Below are 13,232 nucleotides of genomic sequence, written 5' to 3' on the forward strand. Positions count from 1 at the left end.
GTGCCTTTCTAGTTCTTTTCCATCATGTGCTATTGCCTCTCCAAATTAGAGAGCTCAGACAACTATGTTCTTGTTAACAAAATATTTGTTGTATACAAAGAAAAGAGTGAAGTATATAAGTGTAGTTCCAAGCTTAAACTCATGTCTTCCACTCTTTGACCTAAAAATGCTTCCATGTTGAGTTCTGAGTATACGAGGATGGAATAGAACTGGGTGGGGTGTGTGTGTGTACAAATGAAGGGTCCATTGAGGAAAAATGGATTATTAGAATGGTGTAGTCCCTGAAGATGTGTACTGTCAGAGATTTTCCTGTGCAGTTCCTTTATTTGTTTATCTTTAGCAGAAAGATTCATACCCAGGTTAGCCATCATAATTTGAAAGCGCAGAAAGATTCATACCCAGGTTAGCCATCATAATTTGAAAGCTTGTGCAAGGTTTTGCCTCTAACTAGGTCACAGACAGATCTTTTAGGCAGAAGAATGCTTTTCATTATAGGGACCTTCCTAAATGGACTTCACTGCTTATTCTAGTCTCTTCTCACAGTTAAAGATGTTGTGGGAAATTAAAAGAACTGTTTTTTTCTTCTAGATTAACTGCTGAAGTACTGATCGAGTTCTGTGTTTCTTCAATGAGGAACTACAGGCTGATCTTCTGCCATAATCTCAAACAGCCATAAATGACAAAAGAATGCTTGCTCAGTGAGGGTAGCTGGTGCAGAAACCATTTTTTAAACTTAGGTGTTTAAGTACTCAAAGGTAAGTTTCCACAATGGTAACTATCCCATACTTATATATCCACAGAGATTTTGGAGTTTATCTACTATTGCTGCTATTGGATTATTAATTTAAGGTTTTGTAGTTATTAGCTGGCATCAGATGTGTTAAAGAATGGATTTTGCTTGTCTAAAACTATTTAAATTTATGGAATTTTGCTGCCCCTAATTTAATTTCTACTGTTTCTGTAAGTTAGATGGATTTGTTTTCCAGTCACGATGTCTCTTGATCCAGTGGGTACACCTGTTATACATATGGACCTCATTTGTATAAACTTTAGAATATTGAGCTTTTTTTTTTTCTGCTCTGTTATCTTTCTCTTGTAGTATGAAAGGAATTGTTTCTCTGAGGTGATGAAAAAAGCCCATTTTGTTCATTATCAACTTTTGAAAAAAGTTTTCCTTTCCTTTAAAAATACTCCTTTCCCCACATAAAATAATAAATGATTATTTTATTTTATTTTAATTTATTTATTAAAAAATTTTTTTTGGCCATGCCGCACAGCTTGTGGGATCTTAGTTCCCCGACCAGGGATCGAATCTGTGCCCCCTGCAGTGGAAGCGTGGAGTCCTAACCACTGAATCTCCAGGGAATTCCCATAAATGATTATTTTAGAAAATGAATTTTTTTTGAGATTACTGTACTTGTTCTTTGATGCTTCATAAATTGGAAACATTGTTTTCTCCCACTGCTTCTTTATTGATCACAATTCCTGCAAAGACAAATTATTTATTTCCTCTGAACTAGCCGGGCTATGGAAGTTTTTCTTTTGAATAATTACGAAACAGCAGGATTGATAAAAGAACATTTTCATTGAAGGTTGATGCCTAGAGCTGAAAAATTTCCTTTGTTTATAAAAACATGGCTGCTCTGTCATGTAGAAATAAGAACTGGTTAATCTTGTCCTTATTAGCCCGTGATTTTTAAAAAAATGATTCTCTCCTCTTTGGGTGCTTATGAATTGAGTGGTTAGATGACCTTCATAGAGCAGAGTCCAGAAATGATTAGGTTTGGCTTTTTACTCATGTCATTAATAAGCTTGGTCAGTAAGGTCCTTGTTGGAGCAAAATTTGCCCCTTACTTTGTCTTTGAGATATTAACGTCCTCTGCGAAGTTTAATGATCAGTTTTGCCATTGTTTGGTAACTATACAAACACTAAAGGGAACATTCAGAACTAACTTCACATGGTAGAGAAAATGCTTAGATGATTGTATTGAGCTTTATTTGTAGAACACACTATGGGCCTGGTAACTGGAACATATTTAATAGACGAGAACACATTCAGGTGTAAAAGCCTTTTTCTTTAATGTATTTAGTCATATTGCCACCTGTTAATCATTATAGTCTTTTTTTTTTTTTCTTTTATTTGGCAGAAAAGACAGCTTTGATTTCTGGCTGCAAAAAAGATATGAGGAAGAGCTCCTCCCCTTCCTTGAATAACTGCAACTCCGTTCTTGCTAACAAAATATTTGGAATTCCACTTGATGAGCTGCAGCAGGGAGGACATCCAGACAATGAGGTTCCGTTCATAGTCCGCCACGTAGTGGACTATATTGAGGAACATGGTATACATTTCCTTACTTTGAGGGCTAGCCTTTGTTTTAATAAACACAACTTATCCATTTTTGACCTTGGATTTTTTTTTCGGTATTCAATGTCCAAAATATAGTGAGGAAAAACAATGGAAATTCTTTTTAACATTTTAGTGTGTCTTTATTACTTAAAAGTCATATACTCAGAAATGCCCAGTTTAGAGCATATTTTAGTGGGAGGGGTGATAGTAATATTTTTAATGGATATAAGGGGGTGGGATAAAATAGAATACCCCTCAGGACAGAGATAGTATACGTTTCTAGATGTGTAGTTTGAAGGTGGTTAGCCCAATCAGGGAAGCCAAAACAGCTTTCCCAAAGTATGAATATTTTAAGTTGATCGGAGAATGAATACATATGGTAGTTGAAGTTGAAGCTTATTTAATTTTTGCCTTGAACTAATGTAGGAGGTCTGGAGCAACAAGGACTTTTTCAAGTCAATGGAAATGCTGAGACAGTGGAGTGGCTTCGGCAGAGATACGACAGCGGAGAAGAGGTGGATTTGGTTAAGGAAGCAGATGTTCCCTCGGCTATTAGTCTTCTTAGGTTTTTCCTTCAAGAACTTCCTGAGCCTGTTATCCCTGGCAGTTTGCATATTCACTTGATGCAGCTTTCTCAAGGTAACATAATTTGAATCTTATCAGTCAGTCGCTTAACATTTAATTTCAAAGTCTTTACCTCTTAGAAATCTTGACATGTAAGCAGTAATTATAGTAATTCTGAGAATAATTTCTTAAGTTCCCATCTGGGGACATATGCTCTTTGGGGCTGTATTATCTAGTTAAGGGAATTGCAACCTCTTAGATTCCTGTAGTGCTATTTACTTTTTATGATTGGTCTTAGTAACCCTAAGATACATACTGATAAGGAGAAGGAGGAAAGGCAGGAGACAAGAACAAAGAGTAGGAGGGAAAAGGAAGAAGAAAAAATATATGTGTGGCAGAATGACCCATAATAGTCAGTGTTGTTGTTTAGTGGTGATGTTACTATGTTTATCCTTGGTTTGATAGTACATCCTAGCAAAAACCAGAAGACAGCTTTGATTCTAAGTTTGGAATATACCTAAAGCTTGTTCTTGGACACCTGCCTGAAGGAAATAAAATATCAAATTGGACATCAGACTACAGGCCAAATAAAGAAGAAAATTGGTTTGTTTCTGTTGTGTTAGTTTTTTGGTGGTGACTAAAAATAGGGCTTAGCTGGGATGGACAAGAAAAATAAAGGTAGAGGTATGCAGAAAGGTAAAAGAACCAAGAAGTAAGGAGATGCTTCTTTTCCTTGAGCCAGATGGTATTCACTGGTAATCATGTGTACATAATGGAGTGACATGCTTTGTTATATAGGAGAATTTATGAAGTTGGCATATAATACAGTTGACTTTTAAAAAACATGGGTTTGAACTTACATATTTTTTCAATAAATGTGTACTACAGTACTACATGATCTGCAATTGGTTGAATCCACACATGCAGAACTGTGGATGTGGAGGGCCTGCTGTAATGTTATACACAAATTTTCAGTGGTGTGGAAGGTCGGCATCCCTAACCCCTGTGTTCAAGGGTCAACTGTATAATACATTTCTTGGATTTTTAAATTATTTTTTCTGGATTTTGTTTGTGTTATGGAATCTCTTTAATTCTTTGAATTGGGGCTTCTACAGAAATTCAGTGATGTTAAAAAATTATAACTACTTCCTTAATCCCTATCGCTGTCAGAGCTGGACTTTTTGTATGTTTGTGTGTATCCTTAAGCAGTGTATGGGCAGAGAAGGGGGATTTCCTTTTGAGAGTATTTATCCATCTTTTTCTTAAATTTAAACACGAGCCTGAATTAGTGGATGCCTCTTATTTGTGTGTAAAGGTCAATACAAAGATATTTTATGATCCTTTTTTTTTTTGTGGTACGCGGGCCTCTCACTGTTGTGGCCTCTCCCGTTGCGGAGTACAGGCTCCGGAAGCGCAGGCTCAGCGGCCATGGCTCATGGGCCTAGCCACTCCGCGGCATGTGGGATCTTCCCGGACTGGGACACGAACCCGCGTCCCCTGCATCGGCAGGCGGACTCTCAACCACTGCGCCACCAGAGAAGCCCAGTTTTGTTTTTTTATTGTGCCACCTGGATCAAAGAATAGGTTTCAAAATGAAGTGTCATCAATAATGTCACCTTTTTTTCTCTCAACAAATACTATATTTTTTTGTTCTGAATTTCTGAATCCATTTCAAACTTCTTTTCTTAGGAGTAGGAATTTTTTCAAGTGTTTATATTCAGTCACCTAATAAGCACTTTGCATTCATTAAGTATATAATGAAACTGATGTGTTAGAGTGTTTTGAGCCCTTTTTGTGTCTCTAGAGAGATTCGTTTTGTTTTTATAGTGTTAGGGTTCCATTTTCCCTGTGTTAGCGAATTGTAGACAAGTCTTTTAAAGTTCCAAGAATCAGGTAATCTTTCAGTTTTGATTGAAAATTTATAAATGAATAAGTGGAATAAGATTTAATGATGATAAAGTTACTGCCTCTCATTGATGCTACCAATCAGAAGCTATTTTGTCAGTAGGATTGTCATTTTGATTGGTATTCATTTAAAAGTATGATAGCGTCATGCACTGTGTTGTTTATGGAATTGCAATATATATCTTACTAATTAATTATTCTTATGTCAGCATTCACGTGTGAAGGAATTTAGGCATGCAAAAATGCTTGTGGCCCATTTGTTATAAGAAATCCACCATTCTCCATTCCCCACTTATATAACCATTAGCATGGGTATGTATGTATGCACACACACCCATATATACACCTGTTTCTTTAATAGCTATGCAGATAGGTGTGGCAGTACTTGAGGTGATATTTGCATTTCTGTTGTGATTAAAATCTATTTCCTCATCCTTCAGTAATTCTTTTGGGAAAGTGTCTAGGTCTCTGGAAAAGTTCCTCTCTCCATTTATTGTAAGCAACTATTATGTTAATATTTTAATTGACATTCACAAATACATGATATTAATGCTTTTAAGATCATAGGGGCAGCATGTAGTTGCATTTGAGTTAGTGTTCTTTTTTAAAAATTTTTTTAAAAATTTATTTGTTTATTTGGCTGCGTCGGGTCTTAGTTGTGTCGTGCAGGCTTAGTTGCTCTGTGGCATGTGGGATCCTAAGTTCCCTGACCAGGGCTCGAACCTGCGTCCCCTGCATTGCAAGGCGGATTCCCATCCACTGGACCACCAGGGAAGGCCCCAAGTTAGTGTTCTTTAAAAAGTGGTTTTCATTTTCTGTGGTAGCAGGACATTGCAAAGTGGCATTTCTGGTGTGGTTTGATCCTTTATTTAGACCAGGATTTCACAACGTTGGCACTCCTGATATTTGGGGCTGGATAATTCTTTAGTATAGGGGCTATCCTTGAATTTTAAGATATTTAGTAGAATCCCTGGCCTCTGTCCACTAGATAGCACTAGTACCCCTTTCGCCCAAGTTATGACAGCCATTCCATTCATTGTCAGATGTTACCAACCATTGGATTTAGCCCATGATAGTTTGTCCAATTACTTATACATTACGTTTTGGTAGAAAACACAGTTCACAGTTCTGTGAATTTGTTGTAAAATTTACAAAAACTGTTAAAATGCTTGAAAGAATTCTTAGGGGAATCTTCTTTGATACCTACATATGTTTTTCCTGGTAATGATCTAACTAGGAAGTAGGCTCAAAAGGAAAAAAAATTTAAGCAGATGTGTTTTTAATACAAACAGACACACGGAAATGTTCCTCTGCCTTATTTGAAGACTGGTAGTTATAAATATTTTAGAAGGAGGCTGGTAGGTCTAAATATTTTTGAATACTAGAAATGTTCACTAACAAAAGTAAAGCAGCATGAACAGTATTTCAAGTAAAACCAGTATAGCCCACGATCTTACCACCTCATCAAGGCAGCATCTTTTTTCAGTTATTGTGTATTTATTCAGCTTCTTCAACTAACTTTTATAGAACAGGCACTGTTCTAAATTCTGGGAATGCAGAAGTGAACAAAACCGGCTAAAAATCTCTGCCATCATAGAGCTAAAAATTCTAAAAGGGCATAAGGAGAGTTAGAGGCAAAATAAATACGAGGGTATGTTAGATGATAAGTGCTATGTAGCTAGAGAGGATGTTATGTAGAATTTGTCAGTGTTGATGTAGTGATCATTTTGATAATATTAATTGCTTGCATATATTTTTTGAGTTGATATACGTCATTTTTCTTAAATAATCCTTTTCTGCTATATTTAGGTTGTTAAAAATTTCCACCAACTGTAGTCACAGTAATCTAAAAAACATTAATTCAGGGACTGTTCCAACCAATTATAAAGTCAAAGTACCTGGGCAGTTGGTAATATTATGAAATATCGAAGAGTTCTTATTGGTTGCATTTTAAATTTTAAGTAAAACTCATGTGACTATAGCCTTTCCTGTAAACATCTTAGAGTTGTGTTATTTTGCAGAAATGGCCAATATTATGATCATAAACTTTTACCAAGAATTTTTTCCCCCCAAAAATTAATTTTTAAATTAATTTTAAGAACCTTGAGAAAAATAAAGAATGAAATATAATTGGGTTAACTTTCTCTATCGGAGCAATAAATTACTTTATTTTGAGGGTAACTCTGAGAAATTACTTCTCCTAAGTGGGGCCCTCACCAGTCAGGGAGTTGATACAGGCCTAATTTCTGTTAATGAAAACTCACTGACCTAAACACAGGGCCTAGCTTCTGGTAGTTGAAAATCCACTTGGTAAACAGAAAACAACGTCAACTTAGAGGAGAAAAACAACTTAGAAGTGGAATTCATTATTTACTTCTGTTGATATTGCTGAAATTAATTGTTCTTTTCAGAAAGTTAAAAGAAGAAAGTGTGTCTCTTATTCTGTTCCTTCCTTGTTTTTTCTTTCATGCTAGTACTATTAGCTGTTTAAATTGCTTCTCATCTTTGCTTATTAGTGGTTGGTGTTGACTGATATTGGCCAGTGCATTTTGACTTCTTAGAGTTGGCAGTAATTTGGAAACACAGGTACAGTCATGCAAGAGACAGTATGATGAGAATTTTAAAAAATAGAGTATTGGGGCCAGTGAGTAATAGATGAGGAAAACATCCTCCAACAGTTGAGGGGTTGTGTACCTTCTCAAATTCTTCCACTTAATAAGTGAAATGCAAAGCCCTAAGGCATTTGGCCTCTAGTAGAGGAAGTGAAGAGGTTTTGTAATTGTTATAGTAAAATGGTTATATGGGTGTAACAATATGAACCTGGCAAAATATCTGAGCTTTGCTTTTACTTCATTAAAGAAACCCGTCATTATGTTTTGTAGATTATAATAACGAAGATGAATTTGGAAGAAAGTTGAGGTTCCTCTTGCAACAGCTTCCACCTGTTAATTACAGTTTGTTAAAGTTTCTGTGTAGATTTTTAGCCAATGTAGCATCACATCATGAAGAAATTTGGTCTGCAAACTCTTTGGCTGCTGTCTTTGGTCCAGATGTCTTCCAGTAAGTTTTTTCACAAATTTTTGTTTGATTAAAAAAATATATATATTTGTGAAATAGAATCATTGTACTGTCTCCCAAGGGTCATAGGTTGCTTGATTAACCATTATTTTTTTATAGTAGATCTGATTAATCCTTCCAGCATTTCTGTGAACAGGGTAAAAGTTAGGTAGGCTTTACAGATGGGAAAACTGAGGCACAGAATGATGGCATAAATCGCTCAGGTCTATAAAGTGACTCATTGGTTGTCTTCAGACTTTACCTGTGATTGATTTAAGAACTCTCAATTCAGTTTGCACTTTTATTCTTAGTATTTACACAGATGTGGAAGATTTGAAAGAACAAGAAATAGTGAGCAGGATAATGGCTGGACTTCTGGAAAATTACTATGAGTTTTTTGAGAATGAAGAGGAAGATTTTTCATCTAATGATTTGAGTTCAATTACTGAACAGGTGAGAATATTTAAAATATACTTGGAGGGAGTTTTTGTTGTTTTTGCTTTATAAAGAATTTACTCTTGGGTTTCCCTGGTGGCGCAGTGGTTGAGAATCTGCCTGCCAATGCAGGGGACACGGGTTCGAGCCCTGGTCTGGGAAGATCCCACATGCCGCGGAGCAACTGGGCCCGTGAGCCACAGCTACTGAGCCTGCGCGTCTGGAGCGTGTGCTCCACAACGAGAGGCCACGATAGTGAGAAGTCCGCGCACCGCGATGAAGAGTGGCCCCCGCTTGCCGCAAGTAGAGAAAGCCCTCACACAGAAATGAAGACCCAACACAGCCAAAAATAAATAAATTAATTAATTTAAAAAAAAAAAAAAAAAAAAAAAGAATTTACTCTTAAGGGCTTGGCCCAAACTTAGGTGGAATTTTTAAGTACTAAACTGGAAGTAATTTTCTTGATTATTATATGTAATCATAGGTTATAGATATATCCATGTAGTATATGAATGTGATCTTTTTTCTGAACAACTTATTGTCCTCAATTTGGATATGGAAAAGTAATTGAAACCAGAGTGTATGGTAGAGATTTTGTGGATGTTTTTGTGTTTTCCTTCTGTTAAATTAAGCATTGTTTATTTTGTAAGAATAGTGTGCTTTTGTTTTTGCAAAGAAACTGCTTGCATAGAGGAATGCAGGCAAAGGTTGAGAATTAGAAGGTAGAGAGAAAGGTTGAATACAAAGTTGACAGAAACTTAAAAATGTTTTTCTTGATTTAAGTACCAAGTCAGTATAGCAGTGCTAACATTGTCATTAATGGGAAGCATCAAAAGAGTAATAGTTTAGGTTACAGATAATGTTTTAAATCTTGTGACTCTCGAATTTAAAACCCATTTCTCAAACATTATATTTTGTTATTACTGCTATGCCTTGATGGTTGAGACTGCAGAAGGATCCTAGTTAGTTTCTTCTTTTTAAAAATTAATTAATTAATTAATTAATTAAATTTTGGCTGCGTTGGGACTTCGTTGCTGTGCGCGGGCTTTCTCTAGTTGTGGTGAGCGGGGGCTACTCTTCTTTGCAGTGCGTGGGCTTCTCACTGTGGTGGCTTCTCTGGTTGCAGAGCATGGGCTCTAGGCATGCGGCCTTCAGTAGTTGTGGCACACGGGCTTAGTAGTTGTGGCTCGCGGGCTCTTGAGTGCAGGCTCAGTAGTTGTGGCTCATGGGCTTAGTTGTTCTGCAGCATGTGGGATCTTCCCGGACCAGGGCTCGAACCTGTGTCCCCTGCATTGGCAGGCGGATTCTTAACCACTGCTCCACCAGGGAAGCCCCTAATTTCTTCTTTATAAGAAGTGATAATACTGATTCTGACTAATTGTAAGTGACTGTAAAGCCACATTCATTCAGACTTCTCAGGTTTAGAATTCGTGATATAGATCTATCTGGAGGTTTTTCTTTTGTGCTTACGTGAAATGATTTGTCAAGCAAACTTTTATATTAAAACCTATGATGTTATATTTTGAGTGTGGGGTGGGGCTGCTACCTCTTTTTAATGACTAATAATTCACCTGGTTAAAAATAAACAAGGTAAAATACACAGTAAAATGCCCTATTCTTACCCATGCCCACCCTCTTCCTCTCATTGTTTTTTTTTTTTTTTTAATTTTATTTATTTATTTATTTATTTATTTATGGCTGTATTGACTCTTCGTTTCTGTGTGAGGGCTTTCTCTAGTTGCGGCAAGTGGGGTCCACTCCTCATCGCGGTGCGCAGGCCTCTGACTATCGCGGCCTTTCCCGTTGCGGAGCACAGGCTCCAGACGCGCAGGCTCAGTAATTGTGGCTCACGGGGCTAGTCGCTCCGCGGCATGCGGGATCCTCCCAGACCAGGGCTCGAACCCGTATCCCCCGCATCAGCAGGCAGACTCCCAACCACTGCGCCACCAGGGAAGCCTCTCTCATTGTTTTTTTATGTGTTTTTCCAGAATTTCTTTATGCAAATATAAGTAAATATTTCCTCTAAGTATTTTTTAACAGGAAAGTAGCATACCATACACACTATTCTGCACCTTATGTTTTTAAATCAGTTAACAGTGTATCATGGTGAATTTTTTTTATTTTTTGGCGGTACACGGGCCTCTCCCTGTTGCGGCCTCTCCCGTTGTGGAGCACAGGCTCTGGACACGCAGGTTCCGCGGCCATGGCTCACGGGCCCAGCCACTCCGCGGCATGTGGGATCTTCCCGGACCGGGGCATGAACCCGTGTCCCCTGCATCGGCAGGCAGACTCTCAACCACTGCGCCACCAGGGAAGCCCCATGGTGATGTTTTATTGGAATGTAGAGAACATATTCGTTTTTTTAAACATCTGTGTAGTTCCCTATTGTATGGATGTAACATATAATTTATTTGATTCATAGTACCTGTATCCACTTGAAAAGGTGATAGTATATCCCGGTTTTCTCAGAGTAGTCCTAGTTTTGTTTTTGTTTTTTTTTTTTTTTTAGCGGTACGCGGGCCTCTCACTATTGTGGCCTCTCGTGTTGCGGAGCACAGGCTCCAGACGCGCAGGCTCAGCGGCCATGGCTCACGGGCCCAGCCGCTCCGCGGCATGTGGGATCTTCCCGGACCAGGGCACGAACCTGTGTCCCCTGCATCGGCAGGCAGACTCTCAACCACTGTGCCACCAGGGAAGCCCGTCCTAGTTTATGTTTGCTTTCTAATGTAATTATTAGTTGCTCCTCTTTTCACTCACATGTATCCAGGTTTAGATGATTAATTATATGGTTATGTTATTTATTGATGGACAGAGGATTACATCCCTTCATTTGTTCTTAAACTATAAAGTAGTATCTCTTGAAAGTTTATCACAGATTTTCATTCATTCTCATAGATGTTGGCTCAGATTATGTGAATTAGGAGTTTTATTTCCTGGGTAGCCCAGCTTTTATTTAAAAGTGTTTCTATACTGTTGTGAACTTTTATAGATAAGTCTTTTTAATATTTGGGGGTTATACCTTCCTTAGGTTGGTTGGTTGGTTTTGTTTTTTATTGAAGTATAGTTGATTTACAATATTGTGTTAGTTTCAGATGTACAGCATAGTGATTCAGTTATACATATATTTATGTAGCTATTCTTTTTCACATTCTTTTCCCTTATAGGTCATTAAAAAATACTGAGTATAGTTCCCTGTACTATACAGTAGGTCCTTGTTGGTTATCTACTTTATGTATAGTAGTGTGTACATGTTAATCCCAAACTCCTAATTTATTGCCCGTCCCCCCCATTGGTAACCATACGTTTGTTTTCTATGTCTGTGCGTCTATATCTGTTCTGTAAATATGTTCATTTGTATCTTTTTTTTTTCAAGATTCTACATAGAAGCGATATCACATGATATTTGTTTTTCTCTGGCTTACTTCACTTATTATGATAATCTCCAAGTCCATCCATGTTGCTGCAAATGGCGTTATTTCATTCTTTTTTTATGGCTGAGTAATATTCCTGTGTGTGTGTGTGTGTGTGTGTGTGTGTGTGTGTGTGTCACATCTTTATCCATTCATCTTTCAATGGACATTTAGATTGCTTCCATGTTTTGGCTATTGTAAATAGTGCTGCTATGAACATTAGGGTGCATGTATCTTTTTGAATTAGAGTTTTCATCTTTTCCAGATACATGCCCAAGAGTGGGACTGCTGGATCATATGGTAACTATTTTTAGGTTTTAAGGAACCTCCATACTGTTCTCCGTAGTGGCTGTACCAATTTACATTCCCACCAACATTGTAGTAGGGTTCCTTTTTCTCCACACCCTCTCCAGCATTTATTTCTTGTAGACTTTTTGATGATGGCCATTCTGACTGGAGTGAAGTAATACCTCATTGTGGTTTTGATTTGCATTTCTCTAATAATTAGCGATGTTGAGCATTTTTTCATGTGCCTGTTGGCCATCTGTATGTATTCTTTGGAGAAATGCCTATTTAGATCTTCTGCCCATTGGTTTTTTTTTTTTTTTGATATTGCACTGTATGAGCTGTTTGTATATTTTGGAAATTAATCCCTTGTCAGTTGCATTGGTTGTAAATATTTCCTCCCATTCTGAAGGTTGTCTTTTTGTTTTGTTTATGGTAAGTTTAAGTTTAATTAGGCCCCACTTATTTATTTTTGTTTTATTTCCATTATTCTAGGAGATGAAGCCAAAAAGATACTGCTGCAATTTGTGTCAGAGTGTTCTGCCTGTGTTTTCCTCTAAGAGTTTTATAGTACCGGTCTTAACATTTAGGTCTTTAATCCATTTTGAGTTTATTTTTGTGTGTGGTGTTAGAGAATGTTCTAATTTCATTCTTTTACATGTAGCTGTCCAGTTTTCTCAGCACCACTTATTGAAGAGACTGTCTTTTCTCCATTGTATATAGCCTTGCCTCCTTTGTCATAGATTTTTTTTTTTGGCTGTGTTGGGTCTTGGTTGCGGCACAGGGGATCTTCGTTGCGGCACGTGGGATCTTTCGTTATGGAGTGCGGGCTTCTCTCTAGTTGTGGTGTGCGGGTTTTCTCTCTCTAGTTGTGGCGCATGGGTTCCAGGGCATGTGGGCTCTGTAGTTGTGGCACATAGGCTCCAGGGCATGTGGGCTCTGTAGTTTGCGTGCTCTGCATCTCTAGTTGAGGCATGTGAGCTCAGTAGTTGTGGTGTGCGGGCTTAGTTCACGTGCGGCATGTGGAATCTTAGTTCCCTGACCAGGGATTGAACCTGTGTCCCCTGCAATGGAAGGTGAATTCTTTACCACTGGACCACCAGGGAAGTCCCTGTCATAGATTAATTGACTGTAGGTCAGTTCCTTAAGTTTTTTATGTTTTCTTCATGTAAGCATTTTTATCTTTGTCTGACTTTCCTTCCCTCTTTTTCTTTTTCCCTCCTTACCTT

At 37.7% G+C, this 13,232-nt stretch overlaps 1 protein-coding gene across 10 annotated transcripts in view; it reads left to right on the forward strand.

The window, feature by feature from the left end:
• Positions 1-2,182: 2,182 nt before the first annotated feature.
• FAM13B (family with sequence similarity 13 member B) overlaps positions 2,183-13,232 on the forward strand; it is a gene marked incomplete at both ends in the record, with an annotated part of 63,269 nt that continues 52,219 nt past the window's right edge. For 9 of the 10 annotated variants that reach the window (XM_079702143.1, XM_079702145.1, XM_079702144.1 and 6 more), the window contains 4 exons: positions 2,183-2,339; positions 2,774-2,986; positions 7,699-7,876; positions 8,185-8,326. In XM_079702143.1, coding sequence (XP_079558269.1) covers positions 2,183-2,339; positions 2,774-2,986; positions 7,699-7,876; positions 8,185-8,326 — 690 coding nt within the window. Of the gene's footprint in view, positions 2,340-2,773; positions 2,987-7,698; positions 7,877-8,184; positions 8,327-11,983; positions 12,019-13,232 lie in introns of all 10 variants that reach the window. The other variant, XM_079702141.1, reaches the window with a different exon arrangement.

The sequence above is a fragment of the Hyperoodon ampullatus genome (assembly GCF_949752795.1).
Source record: "Hyperoodon ampullatus genome assembly, chromosome: 4".
Lineage (NCBI taxonomy): Eukaryota > Metazoa > Chordata > Mammalia > Artiodactyla > Ziphiidae > Hyperoodon > Hyperoodon ampullatus.